This window comes from Thunnus albacares, chromosome 17 (assembly GCF_914725855.1).
Source record: "Thunnus albacares chromosome 17, fThuAlb1.1, whole genome shotgun sequence".
NCBI classification, from domain to species: domain Eukaryota; kingdom Metazoa; phylum Chordata; class Actinopteri; order Scombriformes; family Scombridae; genus Thunnus; species Thunnus albacares.
In genome coordinates, this window is record NC_058122.1 from 5626806 (window position 1) to 5644749 (window position 17944).

At 38.9% G+C, this 17944-nt stretch overlaps 1 protein-coding gene across 2 annotated transcripts in view; it reads left to right on the forward strand.

Annotated features, from left to right (window-relative positions):
* Nucleotides 1-15695, forward strand: part of LOC122967024 (neurabin-2-like) — a 36691-nt gene extending 20996 nt beyond the window's left edge. For both annotated transcript variants that reach the window (XM_044331389.1, XM_044331390.1), the window contains exons 6-15: nt 2132-2264; nt 2854-2974; nt 5028-5132; nt 5478-5613; nt 9258-9401; nt 9667-9720; nt 9913-10044; nt 10294-10391; nt 10473-10569; nt 11745-15695. In XM_044331389.1, coding sequence (XP_044187324.1) covers nt 2132-2264; nt 2854-2974; nt 5028-5132; nt 5478-5613; nt 9258-9401; nt 9667-9720; nt 9913-10044; nt 10294-10391; nt 10473-10569; nt 11745-11798 — 1074 coding nt within the window. In that variant the 3' untranslated portion in view covers nt 11799-15695. The remainder of the gene's footprint in view (nt 1-2131; nt 2265-2853; nt 2975-5027; nt 5133-5477; nt 5614-9257; nt 9402-9666; nt 9721-9912; nt 10045-10293; nt 10392-10472; nt 10570-11744) is intronic.
* Nucleotides 15696-17944: the final 2249 nt, after the last annotated feature.

The window sequence follows — 17944 nt, forward strand, 5'->3', positions numbered from 1 at the left end:
CATTATCAATCAGGCATTGTCCTGCAGAAACCTACTTTTTCTTATATTTTGGTTGACATTATGTCATGATCATATGCATCTAAACTAGGCTACAGCTTCATATTTGTTTCAAGGGGTAATCTGAGAGATTAGCCAAACAGCATGGAGCAACTCAGTTTAAAGAGTGCGTTTCACCAGCTCAGTGCTGTATTGGTTAATTATTTGGTCATTTCCATTGTTCCTGATATTTATATTGTTGTTCCACCTTGGCTGTTGTTTTTATGTGTTTTGTTATGTTGGTATTTCTGTAGAAAAGTAGAGTGTGTGTTCATGATGTCTACAGGGAACACTCTGAAGCCTCATGCACACACACACACACCAACACACAGCTTTAAAGTTACTCAACAGGAAGGAAACGTGACAACAGGAAACAGTTTAACAATCACGCCCTCTGACCTGTTTGTGTCAGAATATGTGTGTGTGTTTGTCTGTGTGTGTATCTTGGTCTTCTATATTCAGAGGGATGTAAATAACACTGTAACAAGCACCTCCTACACATAAAGGCCTTCGGTTCTATTTCTCTCTGTATATCTTTAATACACACACATTAGCATATCTGCCAGACAGGGACAGAGAGAGAGAGTAAGCGAGAGAGCAAGTCAGTGCCAGTGCCAAACTCACGCTGGGAAAGCCTGTGGTTGCCATAGAAACGAAGCCACGTGATCACAGAGATGGTCACCGGGGAGACAGATGCTGCTGACCTTTTAGGAAGGGGGGAGGGGTGTGATAGAGAGCAGGAGAAGAGATGGGAAAATACATCGAGAGACGTGTTGCCGCACTGACAGTGCTGGCGTAGGAGCACTCCCAGAGCTGGTTAATTACAGGTCACTCACCGGTTGACGAGGACATGTATGCTAATGATAAACTACATCAGTTAAAAACAAAGGATGTTTGTGTAACTGTGGCATTGTTAGGTGGATTTTCACAAGGAAATAAAATAGAAGAGAATTGAATGCACACATAAAGAGGATGTATACAGGTATTCGTTCTGATTCATTCTTTTATATACTTATAAACCTCATGGCTGCAGAATAGAAAGGTGGGAAACATTAAAGCTGCACTAATCAATAATTTTACATCAACAATGTCTCAAATGACTATGTGTAATGTGAAAGGTAGTGAAAAACTCACAGAGAATCATCAACTGACTTTACCGTTCCACTCAGCTCTATGGAGATTTTTAGCATCTTTCAGCTCATTGTTTTGGTTTTATGGCCCTTTTTAAACTCTACTGTTTTGGTTCAGTCTCAATGTTCTCATCAGCCTCATTTCCAGCAGCTACAGACTGCTGTTTTAAGGAAAGAAGCTCTGATAAACCCACTGTACACTACTTGTCCAGCACCAAAACAGCAGACAGACAAAGTGCTATATGCTTATGTTTCTCTCTGTCCACTGGATGTGTAAATTATAATCTTGTGGGATGTTCCACTGCCACTAAGTGGCCACAAAAATCATTTTGTGTTACTTTGAATAAACAAATAATAAGATATGGATATTACTAAATTATTTTCATATTCACTTCTAATATTTCAAACATGGAATGAAAAAAAATCTGTAAGTAATAAAAATCTGGTGTGGTAACTAAGCTTATGACATAAGTTCAGAAAACCAAACTAAACAAAGTTCAGAAAACTAGTTACAGCTCGCTCAAACTAATGCAGTTTAGTAGCAGCTCTGCAGTAAATTCTTCCTTCATGAAGGTTATATTCTTCAGTTCTTGTTGAAATTATTATAGAGAGGTGCTGATTCAACTCTCATTTTGTAGGTGTGCTGTTGTTGAAATGAATTTCATTATACTCAGAGGTGTTTCTACCACATCTCCACATTTGTGTTGTGAAATACATGTCTGTGTTTGGGTTTTAAGTTAGATGCTATCAACAACTCAATATTAACCAAAGTCAAATTAGATGTCCCCGAGCACAGGGTTTCTGAGGCCTTTATAAGGGTGTTCCTCAGGGAAACTTCATGGTGCCGCTGTTTCACAAATGTAGAGAAGCACTTTTTTGTATTTATAACAGCTTATTAAAAGAGCTAAATCACATGCAGCTAAAAAAGAAGGCCTTCTGACCTTTAACCTTTGTCCTGTGTGTAGGTCTTCACCACCTACTCTAATGAAGACTACGATCGGCGTAACGATGATGTCGACCCAATGGCAGCCTCAGCCGAGTATGAGCTGGAGAAGAGAGTGGAGAAACTGGACCTATTTCCTGTCGAGCTGGAGAAAGGTACACACACATCTTTCCAATCATTGAGAGTCACTCAGTCAAGCCTCTTATGTAACCACACACACACACTCGCACATGTTCACACAATAGCTGACAGGGTGCTGGTAGCGGACACATACACTGTCTGTCTGCTAACAACTCCATTATCCCCTTATGGGATTAAATTTAGCGCAGATTAGCCTAATTAGCGGTCAGTAATTCTGGAGGTAATGGATTTGAACCAACAACCATCCATGACAGCTGCTCTCAACACAGCATAATAGCTATAATGAATGACTGTTTCATTTCTAAAGCATTGAATATGGATTAACATGTTTTTATTGGTTTGACTGTCACAACACGTTTGACGTAACATTATGCATACACTGAAACTAATACATATCAACGCACTAAGTGGTAATATAAATTATATACAATGTATTTTGCTGATGCATCATCTGTACAACGATATGTGATTGTAAGAACAAAAAATAGATATAGATGTTTGCATAATTAATGTCATAAATAATAAGTGTACAATTCAGTAAGATACACATCAATATTTTCATTTTCAATGTTTACATTATATGGTTGTTTTTCTGTCTCTCAGACAGTGATGGTCTGGGTATCAGCATCATAGGTATGGGTGCAGGAGCTGATATGGGTCTGGAGAAACTGGGGATCTTCGTTAAGACGGTCACCGAGAATGGAGCTGCTCAGAGAGACGGCAGGTACCCTGTCCACCAGTCTGTACCTGTCCGTTATCAGTGTCTCCAGGAAACTGCGATTTTGCAATCTCAATAATTAACGCAAATTCAAGAAATCTCTACAATATTTGCAATTGTTTGAAATTTTGCTAAATTACAGCAAATTTTCTGCATGAAATGGCCAAGTCAACAGACCACTTAGGATTTAGACCAATTGTCACATTAGGTGTGTTAACTTGCGTCTTCGCAGCGCATTCAGGTGGAAGATGGACAAATCTTACCTGCCAACAAAAATGATGCCATAGACCATACAAAACAATTCCCAAATGTTCCCAAATGAGGTTTGCATTAAGATAGTCAGAAGAACACAAGTTAATGTGTTGTTCAGACAGCAAAGATGGATATAATCTACCTCAAACATAAAAATGGGCACTTTGGAAATGAAACTATATTTTTATGCTATTGTATTTATTTTGATGGGATTATTGACTTGGTGCTAATGTTGAGGTGAAAGTTTATTTGATAAAGGCTTATAAATGGAACTCAGCTACAGTATTTTTTTTATATAACTTTGAGCTCATGCTTCTCATGTTCAGAAAATACATTTTAAAATTAGGACTGAAATATAGTTGTTTCTGTGATATGCAGTATGCTTTCTATCAAAAAATGTGATCACTGTGAGTCTTCATTTGTAGTAGTTTTTTAAAAAAATGCATTATTTTCCTTTGCGTGCCATTTTTCCCAGTTCCCACAGTTTTACTGCAAATAAAACATTGCAAATTGTATTGCAATTTTTGAGAAAAGCCGCTGGAAAATCAAGCATTTGGCTGCAATAATCACAAAAAAACTCAGTGAAATCCTTGAGGGACTGCTTTATGCCTGTCTCCCCCTGTGTCTCACAAATTCTGTTTCACAAGAGGAGCTCTTTTGTCTGTTAGTTAATGATGTGTTGAAATCTACCAACCAGGCTCAAGATCTGACTGAAAAACAAAATGTATGCTAAGGGAATAGTTCAACATTTTGGAAAACACTCTCATTTGTTTTCTTGTCGAGAGTGAGATGAGAAGATTGGTATTAAGTATGAACTCAAGTTATTCAGAAGAACTGACTACCTGGAGGCAGGGGAAACTCCTAAGGGACAGCTAAAATCTGCAGGATGGAGCCAACTGAAGTTATTGGTAATGTAAGTTAGTACCAGCTGGGCTACAAGTTTATTTGTTTTTTAACCTTTATTCATTCAGGGGAGTTTCTCTGAGAGCATTGCTCTCTTTTTCAGGAACACATTCACACAGTTACACATTCACATCTGGAAGCTGCCCAGTACAACCTCAGTCTGCCGGTCACTGAGCAGCTCCACTGGAGCAGTTGGGGTTAAGAGCCTTGCTTGAGGACACCTCAGTGGTGGTAATGAGGGAGAGAAAAGCACTGCCTCTTCACCTTCCCTACCCCGATTTATTCTGCCGGTCTAGGGACTGAACCGATGACCCTCCAGTCACAGGCTCGCTTTTCTAACCTTTAGACCACTTCTGGCCCACAAGTGCCATGGATGTATTAAGAAAAACAATTGGATGCAGCGTTCCAAGATGGTGCCCCATTAATTCCTATGACGTTTGATCACTGAGCATTAAAAAAAAAAAAACACTATTGGGTCCTTTTAGAGTCTTTCTGCAGCCGAGACAGTTGAAAGCAGAAGGCTGCCCAGAGAAATATATGAAAATAAAAAAAGTACAGTTCCAGTAAAAAGCATGTGATGTATGCTGAACAACAACACCCAGGCACAGTGTGCACAGCTTCCCGAAGTCATGTCATTACTGTGAGGTTGCTAGGCTCCATACCACTATGCTTATACATAAGAGATCAGAGATTTTGGACGTTAGTGCTGAGCAGAGGGATACACTGTTGTTTGTCATGAAAGAAAACAAATAAATGAACCCTCCAAAATGTTGAACTATCTAAATAGTCTAATAGTTTCTATGAAATGATGCCTGTATAATGCTTTACATCTGCCTTTGTCAAACATTCTTGTTTGTCTTATTTTCACACATACAGTAAATTCTTTGTCTGTGTATGTGTGTAGGATCCAGGTGAATGATCTGATAGTAGAAGTTGATGGGACCAGCCTGGTTGGCGTCACTCAGAGCTTTGCTGCCTCTGTCCTCCGAAACACCACCGGCACCGTCAGGTCTGTCACACACACACACACAGACACACACACACGCACACACACACTCTTGCTGTCCTTCTTAATTCCAGGATATTTATTGCAGATTTGTGATATAAATTGCCTATTTTTCAGGTTTTTGGTTGGTATGTGCTGAAATTCTCAGGTTTGTGATGGGTGCATTTTATGTTTTCAGGTTTGCACTTGATATGGTGTGAATTTTTCTGGTTTGCCTTTGGGTGCATTTTGAGTGTTTTCAATTTGTGTGTGTGATGTGTTTTCAGGTTTGCAGTTGCTGTGTGTGTGTGTGTGTTTGAATTTGACTATTTTCAGATTTATTATCGGTGCGTGTTGAATGTTTTCCAGGTTTGTGATTGGCCGTGAGAAGCCGGGGGAGCAGAGCGAAGTGGCTCAGCTGATCCAGCAGACTCTGGAACAGGAGAGATGGCAGAGAGAGATGATGGAGCAGAGATACAAACAGTACATGGATGATGATGAAGAGGTACATGCAACAAGACTAACTACACAGTATACACAAAAATACATAAGAATGGCAGAGTGACTAGAAGTGTCCATCCTTCACTCTGCAACACTTTTGTGCCTTAAAGGGGAACTTTTTTAACGTTGACCCCATTTTCCCATAATTTTGTGTCAAAGTGACTAATGGGGACAACAATTTTTGGAATCGATCCAGTATTGAACAAGAGCGCTTCAGCTGGCAGCCGGGAAACGGGCTGCAATGTAATCCTTTGAGGCAATAGCTCCCCATCAATGTACATCCACTAAAACTGCTTGTTTTTGCCACTGCTCAGATTGTTATTCTAAGTGTCTGGAAGTTGAGTTGTTGCAGGAAGATCAGCCAGTCAGCTAAATAGTCAGCCATGACCTTGAAAATCTTTTAGATAACATGAAACTATGCTTTCTGTTCTCCAACACAGCAAACTCGTCCCGGCACTCCTCTTTCCTACTGTCACTCACATTTCCACCGTCTTCTTTCGGCAACAAGATTTCGCAAGAAAAACATTTTACTTCTCTGTATGGGCCTTTCCATAATGTTGTTAGACACTTAAAATAACAATCTGAGCCTGTCAGTGGAAAAAACAAGCACGTACGCTAACGGTGTGCAATTGCCCCGAAGGATTACACTGCAGAGTGTTTTGCGGCTGCCGGCTGCAGCGTTCTCGCTCAATAATGGACCAATTTCAAACATTGTTATCCCCGTTAGTCACTTTGACACAAAAAGATTGGAAAATAAGGTACAGGTTGAACTGAAGTTTCCCTTTAATGAAGCCGGTTTTCTAATGCTGCATTTATTAACTCAGAACATCTTCAGCTCATGTTGCTGTTCCATGAACATGTAGCACTGCACACAGGCTGAGAGCCTTTGTTAGCTGCAGAAAATCAAAAGAGGGAGGATTTAGAGAGAGAGTCAACAAGAGCGAGATGAGCAGATTAAGAGAGAAGTAGGAGATGGAAGGGTGACACTGTGTGTGTGTGTGTGTGTGTGTGTGTGTGTGTGCACGTTTTTGTTACCTCATGGGCACCGTTTCTGGTATAAACATTGACCTTGTTGGGACCAGTGAATTGAGGTTAGGTTAAAGTTTGGGTTGGGCATGAATTGGTTATGGTTAGGGTTTCGGTTAGGCCGTGTGTGTGTGTGTGTGTGTGTGTGTGTGTGTGTGTGTGTGTGTGTGTGTGTGTGTGTGTGTGTGTGTGTGAGAGTGTGTGAGAGAGTGTGTGTGACAAAATGTCGGTCTGTGTGCCACCACGTGGCCTGTAGTTTTACACTCAGTCCAGCTTCTCCACCTTGTGGTCTGAGAGGGTAACAGACAGTTAGGTACCACAACAGTAACCACTGAAATTGCTAGTGTATTGTGTCATAAAAGCAAATTACATTTACCCATTGAAAATGTATTGAATTATTCCAGGGGACCCTTGGTTCATAGACTCAATGTAAATGCTCCCTGTAATTACAGAATAAGTAGACAGTCAGTCTGTCTCAGTGTGATTAAATTCATGACTGAAAGTTGCCGTCATTCCTCATCACCAGGGTGATAGATACCACTGAAGACACAAAGATCATGTCCTCAGTACTATATCTGGAAATTTAGGGGTTTCTGGTGACATAAGGAATAGTTTATATTCTACAGTTACATATTTCACATGTTGTGTTTTTAAGGCTAATTCTAATCATTTTCAGACTAAACGTGACTGTTTTAGGCAATAATCTAAATATTTCAAATTACAATCAAAGTAATTTTCCACCAGAATTATATTTCTGGCACAAGACCATAATGTGGTGAGATAAAATTGACAGAAAATCTGATCAAGCAGTTCAAAGATTAGTTTTTTTCTTAAACACTAAACAATATTTCAGAGTTTGGTTGGTGGCTCGTCAATAATTTCTTATAGGGGCACTTGGAATTGGTACCTCAGTAGTTCTAAAATCCTGGCTATGGCACTGCTCATTACTCATCCAAATGGGGATTTTCACCACCAATGAATCTAGATGATTCACCAGATCACACACACTTCCTGAGCTTTTCCACAGAATTTGCCAAAAGAGTTCATGATAGGAATTCCCCAAACTACATAAGATTATCAAGCTCAAGAATCTCAATTTAACCAGATAATGAAGTTGGTGAATTTAGTGAATAAAAATGAGCAACTGATTTTGGATTTGAATCAGATGTAGGTTAGTGATTAAGGATTGCACTTCTATAAAGTTGAGGGACTTGTGAGACACACAATAAGAAAAGAATGGTCAACTTTAGTGCAGCAGAGGCCGACATATCCTGACTTTTACGTTTTTTTGTTGACCATCTTGCCTGGTAAATACATACCTCTTTCAAATTCCAGACCCTACCTTGAAATGCAGGCTTTCCATTAAAAATGTGTAGTTTTCAAACCCAAGCTCAAATAACCCTTGATATAACTCTGACATCATCAGATATTATAAGGGATTGTCTCAGGGGGACATTTCCTGAACTTGTGGCTCATTATATTTCTGTGTGGCAGACCAGAAGAGCCAAACATTCTGGATATTAATGCAGACAGCAGCATGCACTCTGGTTTGATGTAGTCTGATAATACATGCCAGAAAGCATGCCTCAGTGTCAGAATAGAAAAGTGTAACCAGAGCTGAAGATGACCATTACATCAAAGAGAGATATGAAGTGCAATGCTACATTTTAGTTAATGCATTTTTGTTGGCAATAAACTTGCTGTTAACCTGGAAAGACATTGCAGACCTGTGTTAATGTGAAGCTAATTTCCCTTTGTAATGTAGAAGAAGAGAAGAAGACAAATGATTAGCAGACTGTTATCGATTGTGTGAATCCTCTCAGTGGAAGACAGTTACAGGCAGTGGCTGCATTCAATTTCAGAGCATTGAGCCAGAACTGTCAGACTGCCAGCAAGAGCTTGTTTCTTTCACTTAATTTGTAATTTCATACTTACAGTATGTGGTTTGCTCCCAGCTAGCTGCCATTTATATCATTTTATATGACACATACTCCTCCAAATGAAATTATATAGCAACTTATCAAGAAAAAAAGGACTGGAACTGAGAGTCTGAGCTTTGTTTGGCATCACTCTGATCTGCAAGTCACATTTTAAAGGAAAAGTTTGACATTTTTGACAAGATACGGGGAAAACAGCTAGCCAGCAGCTGGTTAGTTTAGCTAAGCACAAAGACCGGAAACGGGGAAAGAGATAGCCTGGCTCTGTCTGAAAGTAATAAATCCACCTACCAGCACCTCTAAAGCTCGCTAAGCGGTGCAAACTTCCCCCTGAAAACTGCAACGTATTGTTTTTACACTTCTGTTTTTGTACAGATAAAACAAACAAGATGTAATGTGTTGTAGTGAGCTTTAGAGATGTTGCTAGGCGGATATTGTTATCTTTGGACAGAGTCAGGCTAGCTGTTTCCACCAGTCTTTGTGCTAAGGTAAGCTAACCGGCTACTGGTGGTAGCTTCATATTTAGCGTACAGTCATGAGAGCGGTATCAATCTGAACATCTAATTCTCAGCAAGAAAGCGATTGGCGTATTTTAATATTAACTTAATATTAATATGTTGAACTATTCCTTTAACCCACCTCCACTCCCCCAGCATACAAACACAATCTTTCTGTTTACCTGCAGACAGGTGAATATGCAACAGACGAGGAGGAGGAGATGAGTCCTGTATTTCCAAACTCCATTGAGGTTTTTGACCTGGCGGAGAACCAGGACATGTTGTCTCCTGTGGAGCTGGACCCCGAGAAGCTGACCCACAAATTCAAGGAGGTATATGTGATTTCGATCACTTGAAACCTTAATAGATATATTCAAGATATATTCAATTTTATCAGGCTTTTGTGTTTTCGGCTCTAGAATAAATCACACTCAACCAGCAGAAAACGTAATGTTGTTACATTAGGCTCCATCTTCTGCCTGTCATTACATACTTAAACCAAAACACACAAAAGCCAGACTTCTTCATCGGCTTTAATCTGTAAAATAAAGCAGTATTTAAAACTATATTTTGTTTCCATACTCTGTCTGTTTGTAGCTTCAGATTAAACATGCAGTAACCCAGGCGGAGATCCAGCTGCTAAAGAGGAAGGTGAGTCCATTTAACTTTCATTCTCTTTTTAACATGCAGAAATTAAATAAACTACAGTATCCAGGTTATACTGCAGAGGAAAATGTATGCCAGCATAGCATCAGTTCTTTTGCTGGCTGAGCAATGACTTAACGTTCGTTCTACTTCCCACATACCACATCCTCTCTCCCACACTGCCCCCCTCACCTCCAGCTGGCTCACGCGGAGCAGGATAAGTTGCGTTGGCGGATGGAGCGTGCTCAGTTGGAGCAAAACATCCGGGACAGTAAAGAGAGGATGGAGAAACTGGAGGGATACTGGATGGAGGCACAGTCCCTGTGTAAGGTAAATTTGATTTTAGAGAATAAACAACATTCTAGGCAAGGAGGCGACAATCAGACATGAATGGATGGAGTATTCTTTTCTCATTATTAATAGCTCAATCAACTAATGGGCTTATAATCTCCCCAAAACTAGTATTCTAGTATAAAACTCATTCACTGACTGTGTGTGTGTGTGTGTGTGTGTGTGTGTGTGTGTGTGTGTGTGTGTGTGTGTGTGTGTGTGTGTGTGTGTGTGTGTGTGTGCTTTCAGGCTGTGGACGAACACCTGAAGGAAACCCAGGCTCAGTACCAAACGCTAGAGAGGAAATACAGCAAAGCCAAGAGACTGATCAAAGAATACCAGCATAAGTAAGGAAGGAGGGACAAAATAAATGTTTAAAGGAAGGAGTAACTATACAACTTTAATGTGTATGTGTATGTGTGTTGCAGGGAGATCGAGTACCTAAAGAAGGAGACAGCTCAGCGCCGAGCACAAGAGGAGAGCGAGGCAACACACAAAGAGGAGACAGACAACCTGCAGGAAAAGGTAAAGAAAAATACTTGCCTTAACCACGCTAGACTCAAGTGAAGAATTCTGTGTCAGTGCGTCAGCTCTTCCTCCAGAAAACGCAATTTGTGTTTTCCTATAGTCCCGTTCACACACGCACTGCAACCCTGAATTTATCTAGATATTACCCGGAGGAGCTGCATGTGAGAATGCAAGTGTTCGAATTGGACCGGACATTAAATGGACTTTACCCTGCCAGCTCTCTAGTACGAAGTCTGTGTAATGTCCGATTGAGCCCATGTGTGAATACAGCAGGTCATTGTCTGGAGAATTCACAGGGTAGTTCTTGTGTCATGTACTGCCTCCTGCATACTCTACCCAGGCACCACCCCTCGCCTAAACAAAATGGAGTATTTCCAGTAGGTGAGAATGCGTCTGACACAGACAGTGTCTTCGCAACTGTTGAGACCTTGAGACCTTTTCTGGAGCTTATATGAGAAAACAGCTTATTTTGAACTGTTAGTATTTGTATTTTCACATTTGCAGTTTTGTCAGACCATCTTGAGAAATTGGTTGTCATCAGAGAAACTGCCTTAAACTGGTTTTAATCAAACAGACTGCCTTTTCATACAAATCTTTTTTAGTAGTCGTTGGTCTATTGTAAGGCAGAAAATGTTATAGAAGTGCAATGATAAATTTATTATTATTATTATTGGTCAGCTTTCACCTCAAGACTAAAAAAGGTGACTGCATTCAGGTCCCTTAGCTCTGGGGCTCCCTGTCTGATGATCTGAGACTTGCAGAATAAGTAACTTTTTTTAAAGCCTTTTATTAACAGCACCAGCATGTTGTATATTTTATCCAATTTCAGTCTCTATGCTTCTATATGCAATGCCATTTCCTTCATTGTCACTTCTTGACTCTGTTTTGAAAGATGCTGTATAAATAAAGTTTAGTATTGTCGTCATTACCCCTAGAGGGATCTGACAGTGGAAACAATAAATCCTATAATAGTATGGTCCTGATATTCTGTGAAAAAAGTCCTGATGTTATGACATTCAAACTTTTGATTAAAAAAGAAAAGAAAAGATGTTTCTTATATTTTGAGAACAAAAAAATGGCATGAGTCGTGACTAGATTGGGTAGATTAGAATTTTACTTACTTGTTTTGTAAAGTAAAATGTATTTAGTTATCCTCCACTATGTTTCCACAGATTACAGACTTGGAGACCAAAGTGGATGCCCTGAAAACCCCCAAACCCTCCTAGAATGCTGCTACTTCCTACCTCCTGTCTGTGACTGGAAGAGGTGGAGCTCTGCCTTCATTCTGACCGGGGCTGTATTTTACTCCAATCAACCATTTACTGCACGGACGGGTAGCGGGTGGGGCGGGGGGTGGGGAGAATAACAAGGATGACAATTATAAAAGAGAGGAAAAGGAGTGTGACATACAGGGGAAAGAAGCAACCTCTCATCTGACATCTGCCAGTGGCTTAGAGCTCCGTCAGTCAATAATCAATCCCAGAATGCACCCTCTGTAATACCCAGAATCCTCCTAGTGTGTCTTCCTGGCAACCGGCTTGGCAATCAACATGGAAACCACATTTGAGATCCTGTACTTTATTTATGGATGATCGCTTGTCCTCATCTCATCAACTGTATCTTACCGGGAGTCTATTATCAATTCAAAATTATTTTAAAAAGCGCTTTTAACAAACAGGCTCATCACAAAGTGCTTTATGGAGTGACAGAGGGCATAAATGCCGAGGAAAAACTGAGCAAACGAAGGACAAAGGTCATTTGATTGTCGTTATACTACTTTTTAACAAGGTGGTTGCTGAACCATCTTCTTTTTGGAACTGGATTCTTATGGAGAGGACAAAACTACAAGGAGAAGTGGCCACCTCATTTTCTTTCTCAAGACTCAACACAAATTCTGAAATGGAAACTTGGTAGTAACACGTAACAACAAAAACTACTTTGTTAAGAAAAGGGCCTCCCTGATAGTTACGTAATAAAAACTATCAAACAAGATGGCAGACAAATTTCTGATTAGTGACAAAAACTGTGAAATAATACCCAGCCTTTGGTTTCTTTTCTAGCCTAACTCTCTGTGAGCAATGGAAGGAATCAGGCAGAAATGTGCATTTCCGGTTTGAACCGTGGTGGCATACCGTTTGTATATATTCTATACGTCTATTTAAAAGTATTTCAGTGGCTTAAGCAATTGAGTGGGTCAGGTGGCTGAGAATAAGGCAGTGTAATGAGTGAATGGCGACGTCTTACTGTGGAGGATTGAGTGGTTCACTTGTCCAGATTCAGTCTGTTTCATCTCTTTTTCTATCAACATCAATGGCGAACAGGGTGTTAATAGTCTAATATGTGCTTATAGAGCTTCTAATTGTGTATATTTGTTGGTGTTGTACTATCTGTGTGTTGACATGCACACCAATATCCTGTTATTCAGGATAGCCATGTACTATATTCTTGAGTTGGTGCAGGGAAACATAATAGAAATATGATCTCATCCAGAATCACAAAAAACTGAATATGCTAGCTGAATATAACTGTATTCTACAGCTTCCACTTTCTCTCACTGAACTGAGTGCAGTCAGTTAATTCCAGCTACAACAGGTATGTACAACAGGATATGTACAACAGGATTTTGTAGTGTCAGTTGTTCAATCGTTTCTTGGAGGCAGAGCTACTTTAGAAATAATCTCACTGGTTGAGGAAAACATCAGTGGGTGGAGCTACAGAACAAAAAATTACAATATTAAATTTTTGAGATAGATATGCATATTAGAGAGTTTAAAAAATCTGCTAACAGTATATTTCCATAAATACATAACTTATTAACATAACTTATTTCTAATAAATACATTTAAATTTGGTTATTTAAGATTTGTGACCAGTGCTCTCTGCTGGACAAACGATTTAATGGCAACACTGTTTCTAAATGACCTCGAACATATTTCTGTACCACAGTTTCCTGTTATTTACCAGCTAATATTGGCCTGTGGGAGTAAAGAAAGGCCATAATAATTAAATTTTTTATGAGCAACTGTTACTTAATTGTGAAACCAACCACCGAATTAACTGAATGAAATATTTGAAAACCACATTTAGAATTCTGATCAATTTTTTCAGGCTTGATTGATTATTCTCGGTTGCCCGGGTATTCATCTTGAATTTGCTGTCTGAATGTAACCAGTCAAATTAAGCAACTTCATTTTTTGACCAAATTTGAAGTCTTATATCAGAATTTGACTAACTGAATCTGAACAACTCAAAAAGGCTTTTTAATATTGGACATGTCTTAATTTGTGAACCTTTAAGAAGAAAAAAAACAACTTGAAATCAAGTTTACAGCAAAGCTATAAATTCAGTAGTATTTAATCAAAAAACTATTTAACATTAAGTGTTCATTATTGATTACATTTCAAAATGAGGTATTCTGTTGCTTATAAAATTCTAATTATAATGGCCTTTCTTTGCTTCCATGTTGGCCTGCAAAGTTATCAGCTAGGCTTGACTGGACATACTTACCTGTAGTTATCCATGTATACTAATTTAGCCTGCTGATTTCTAAAAGTGTGAAATGCAAATGTTATGAATGAAAGAATAAGTCAGTCATTGCCAATTACATTTTAACAAAGTATCATTTTTATCAATGTTTTTATTAATATTTCAATCAGTATTTGTCTTTTCTAGCTAGCTAGTATAGCCTTTTTAAGCTAACGTAGCAGGATGGTTTTGCCTCTTAAGAAATGTTTGCGTAACTAGACCGTACTGTGGATATGAGCTGCAGTGTTATTCAGAAAAATGTGTGCATGTAAACACACTCCACATCTTAGTAGAAGAAGAGTAGAAGGTCCCAGTGCCAGTATTATGACTTTAGAAAAGGAACCTAAGTTAGTGATACATGCCTGACAGTCAAAATATGGGTTGAATACAAAAGTTTTGCTGTGGTCATTAAAGGTCAGATAATTTTCTGGATCTCAAGAACCACTAGAGGTGCATCAGGTTCAGCCAACAAAGAAATGATCATTTTTTAAAATGTCTTTCAAACAGATACATTTGCAAATTTAGATAAAGTTGCATCAATTTTTAGTCAAATAATAAGTGCTCTTTGGGTGTGTTCTTTTTCCAGATCTTGAAAATGTATTCTATCAGAGATGGGAAGTTATCCTTAAGAGTTCTCCTATTGGCTAATGAAGAATTATCTTAATTTGTCTGTGAAAATGGTAATGATAAAGCCATTCAGCACATCATACTAGTGGATTTGTGCTAGCATTTTGCTTAAGAACACTTAAGAAAATGTGAAAAGGGAATGGACAAATTGGCTGTTGGGACTGAACCCGTGACACTGTGGTTACAGTAGTCTTCATGTTTATACAATACAGTTGTGATCCAGTGGTGATGATGGCAATTTGATGTTCCAAATATGAGGTTAGTATTTGCATGTGGATGGCAAAATGGTGCTCAGTAAGACAGAAGTAACTTATACAAAGTATTGAATGGGCAAATGTACTTTTGCTGCTCAAGTGTTGTCATTCACCATGGTGATTATTGTGAGTTCATGTATGCGTTTATAGAGATATTAAAGCTTGCTGGCAAGCTCTGATTAGGTTGCATTAATTGAGAATATGAATCAGGAAAGAGTAATTAGGCTACTGTTCTTATTTTTCCCTGTTGTAAGTCATAGACAAGCTCAGAACGGCCAAAATCAACTTCTCCTACCTGGCGCTTTATGGTCTTGAAGTTAAAAGGTCTGTTTTGAATGCAGGTTAGAGTTGTTGAGCATCAAATTTTCACATAAACAAAATCATGTTTTGCTGTGCATAAGACAATGTTTTATTTTTTAGCCATGGTAGCAGCATTGCTCTATGAATAGCAGTGTTGGTCTGTCAGTTGGTCCACTGCTTTGGTCTAGACTGAAATATCTCAACAACTATTGGATGGCTTGCCATGACATTTTGTACAGATATTCATGGTCCCCAGATGATGTATCGTAATGACTTTAGTAATCCTCTTAACCTTTCATCTAGAGTCGTCATCTGGTGCAAATTTAGATTTGTCCAATACCGTGGTTTGTAAGCAAACAACCGTAGCTGTAATTTGTATATATGCTAATTAGCTCATGCTAGCATGCTAACACACTACCCTGCTGGAAAAAACAGTACAGACCAGTAAGCTAAGAAGGTTGACGAAGTCAACTTTAAACCTGCTAAACATCAGCATGTTAGCAGTGTTGTCGTAAGCATGTTAGCATACTGGTGTTAGCATTTAGCTCAAAGAACCACTGTACCAAAGTACAGCCTCACTGAGCTGCTAGCATGGCTGTAGTCTTGTTAATATTATAATATTGAAAATGTTTTGTTTTAATATCATCCTGCAAACACAAAATACTTTTCACAAATCACAAATATGTGAAGTAGTTCTGCTTGTCATAAAAATTACAATCAAATGTTGCACTTTCAAACTTACAAAATGCTAGGTAGAATCATGTATACCCAGCAGCTGATCCTTGTTCAGTGTGTTATTTAATGAGGTATTTGCTCTCAAAGGTTGTTCTGCGCTTCCTTCAGGCTTAGCCTGACAGTTTACTTCACACCCTGAAGTGTCTAAATCCATACCAGCTCCAGACCTTGACCTCTGACCTACAGGGATTAGTATGTATTAGATATGTATTCAAAGAGATTCAAATTTTAAATGATGAATGGGAGCCAAGTTGCCCAATTAAAGAACAGTTAGAGAAGTATTTACTGTAGTCACAAACACAACAACTGTTTCAAGGATAGACTGAGATATAGATATCATGATATAATGAATTGGATAATGCGGAGCAACTCTGAACTTTCAGAATGAGGTCGATCTTTTCATGTAAGATTTTAATCTGGCAGAACAACACTTTTTAAAGACACCAAGTATTTGTTCAAAAAATGTAGTATGTTTACATTGTAGTCTTATTGGATGGGAACAAGGGTCCTCAAGATGGAAAGCATTTTTAAAGAAAAAAAAAATTAGCCATAAACAACTCACTTGAGTATTTTTTTTTATTTCTTTGGTATTTTTATTACAGTTTCATCTCTATGTCAAACCAATGTGAGCTGTACAAATCGCTGGTTTATCACAAAATCAAGTCCTGGTCACATTGGGTTTAAAATCTAAACACCGTAAGTGATCACTTTGCCTTGTTATGACTTGTTCTTATGAGTTAACATGCTGCTTTTGCCTTTACAAAGCCTTCAGATGTCTGCTAGCTTTAGCTGACTGTCACAGTTGTCACCCATCATGTCTGCCCATCGCTCATGCCTGCATTAAAATACAAAGTAAGAGCATTGTTACAAGTGTTTAAAGAGTCTTTGCCAGTGATTACAGACAAGCTGCCATGTTGGGAAACTGATGGATTGTAGCACTAAAGCATTTAACTCGTTACAGATTGTAGATGGACCGATGCCTTTCTCCATGACACCTTCCAAGTGTTCTGTCATTACTCTTCATATTTTAAATATTTATTAAACTTGGCTTTTTCCCCTGCATCACATTCTGAGCCATCATTTTCCCACTGGTGGCCACTGAGCAGCTTTGCTGGAGCAGGTGAGTGGGTTTAGTGCCTTGCTTAAGGGTTAAGGATAATAGTAGTTGAGAGGGGAGAGTACACCCACCTTTTACCAGTTGGACCTGAAGTCTAAAACCAAGTTTACAGTGAAAAGCCCATTTAATCTTTTTGACCTTTGACACGATCCTTTTCGATGCTCAGGGTTGAAAATTAATTGGACAACTGGCATATTCTGTCCCATAACCACTGGTAACCAGTCTTTAAACACTTTACAGATAGAGCCTGTATAGTCCAAGTATAGGCTTGTGCTCACGTAATGCAGCAACATTTCATTTCATTAAGAAACTAAAAAAAATGGGAAAAGGTTAAAAAATGTGAAGAATAGCACTACAGGAAAAATTCGGTAGTTTTTAAAATGCTTTTTTGTTGGAATTTTACATTGTTTTATCATGCTCCAGCACCCAAATTTCATGGCATTTTGGAGAAATTGTTCTTTTTTATAATAATATTAATCCTTGGCTTGACTTCCTCAAATACACTGATGAAATGAGAGCGCAGTGTCATGTGGTATGCTAGATGAATGGCCATGGACCAGCTGTGATGGAGCGGTGCCAAACAGTGTGAGCAGGACAATCTGACTGTGTATCAAGCAGACCTCTGAGTGTGTCTCGAGGGTCTGAAACAGATTCCCTTCTCTGACTGGTTCTGTTCTTCAGTTGATGCCACCATGTTTGTCTGATCCGATACCTGTCTGTCAGCATTAATAAATAAACATAAAATATGTTGAACAAGAAACAAGAGGGGGAACTTGATTTACTGTTCACCGTGTGTCTTTGTGCCTTTGCAAAT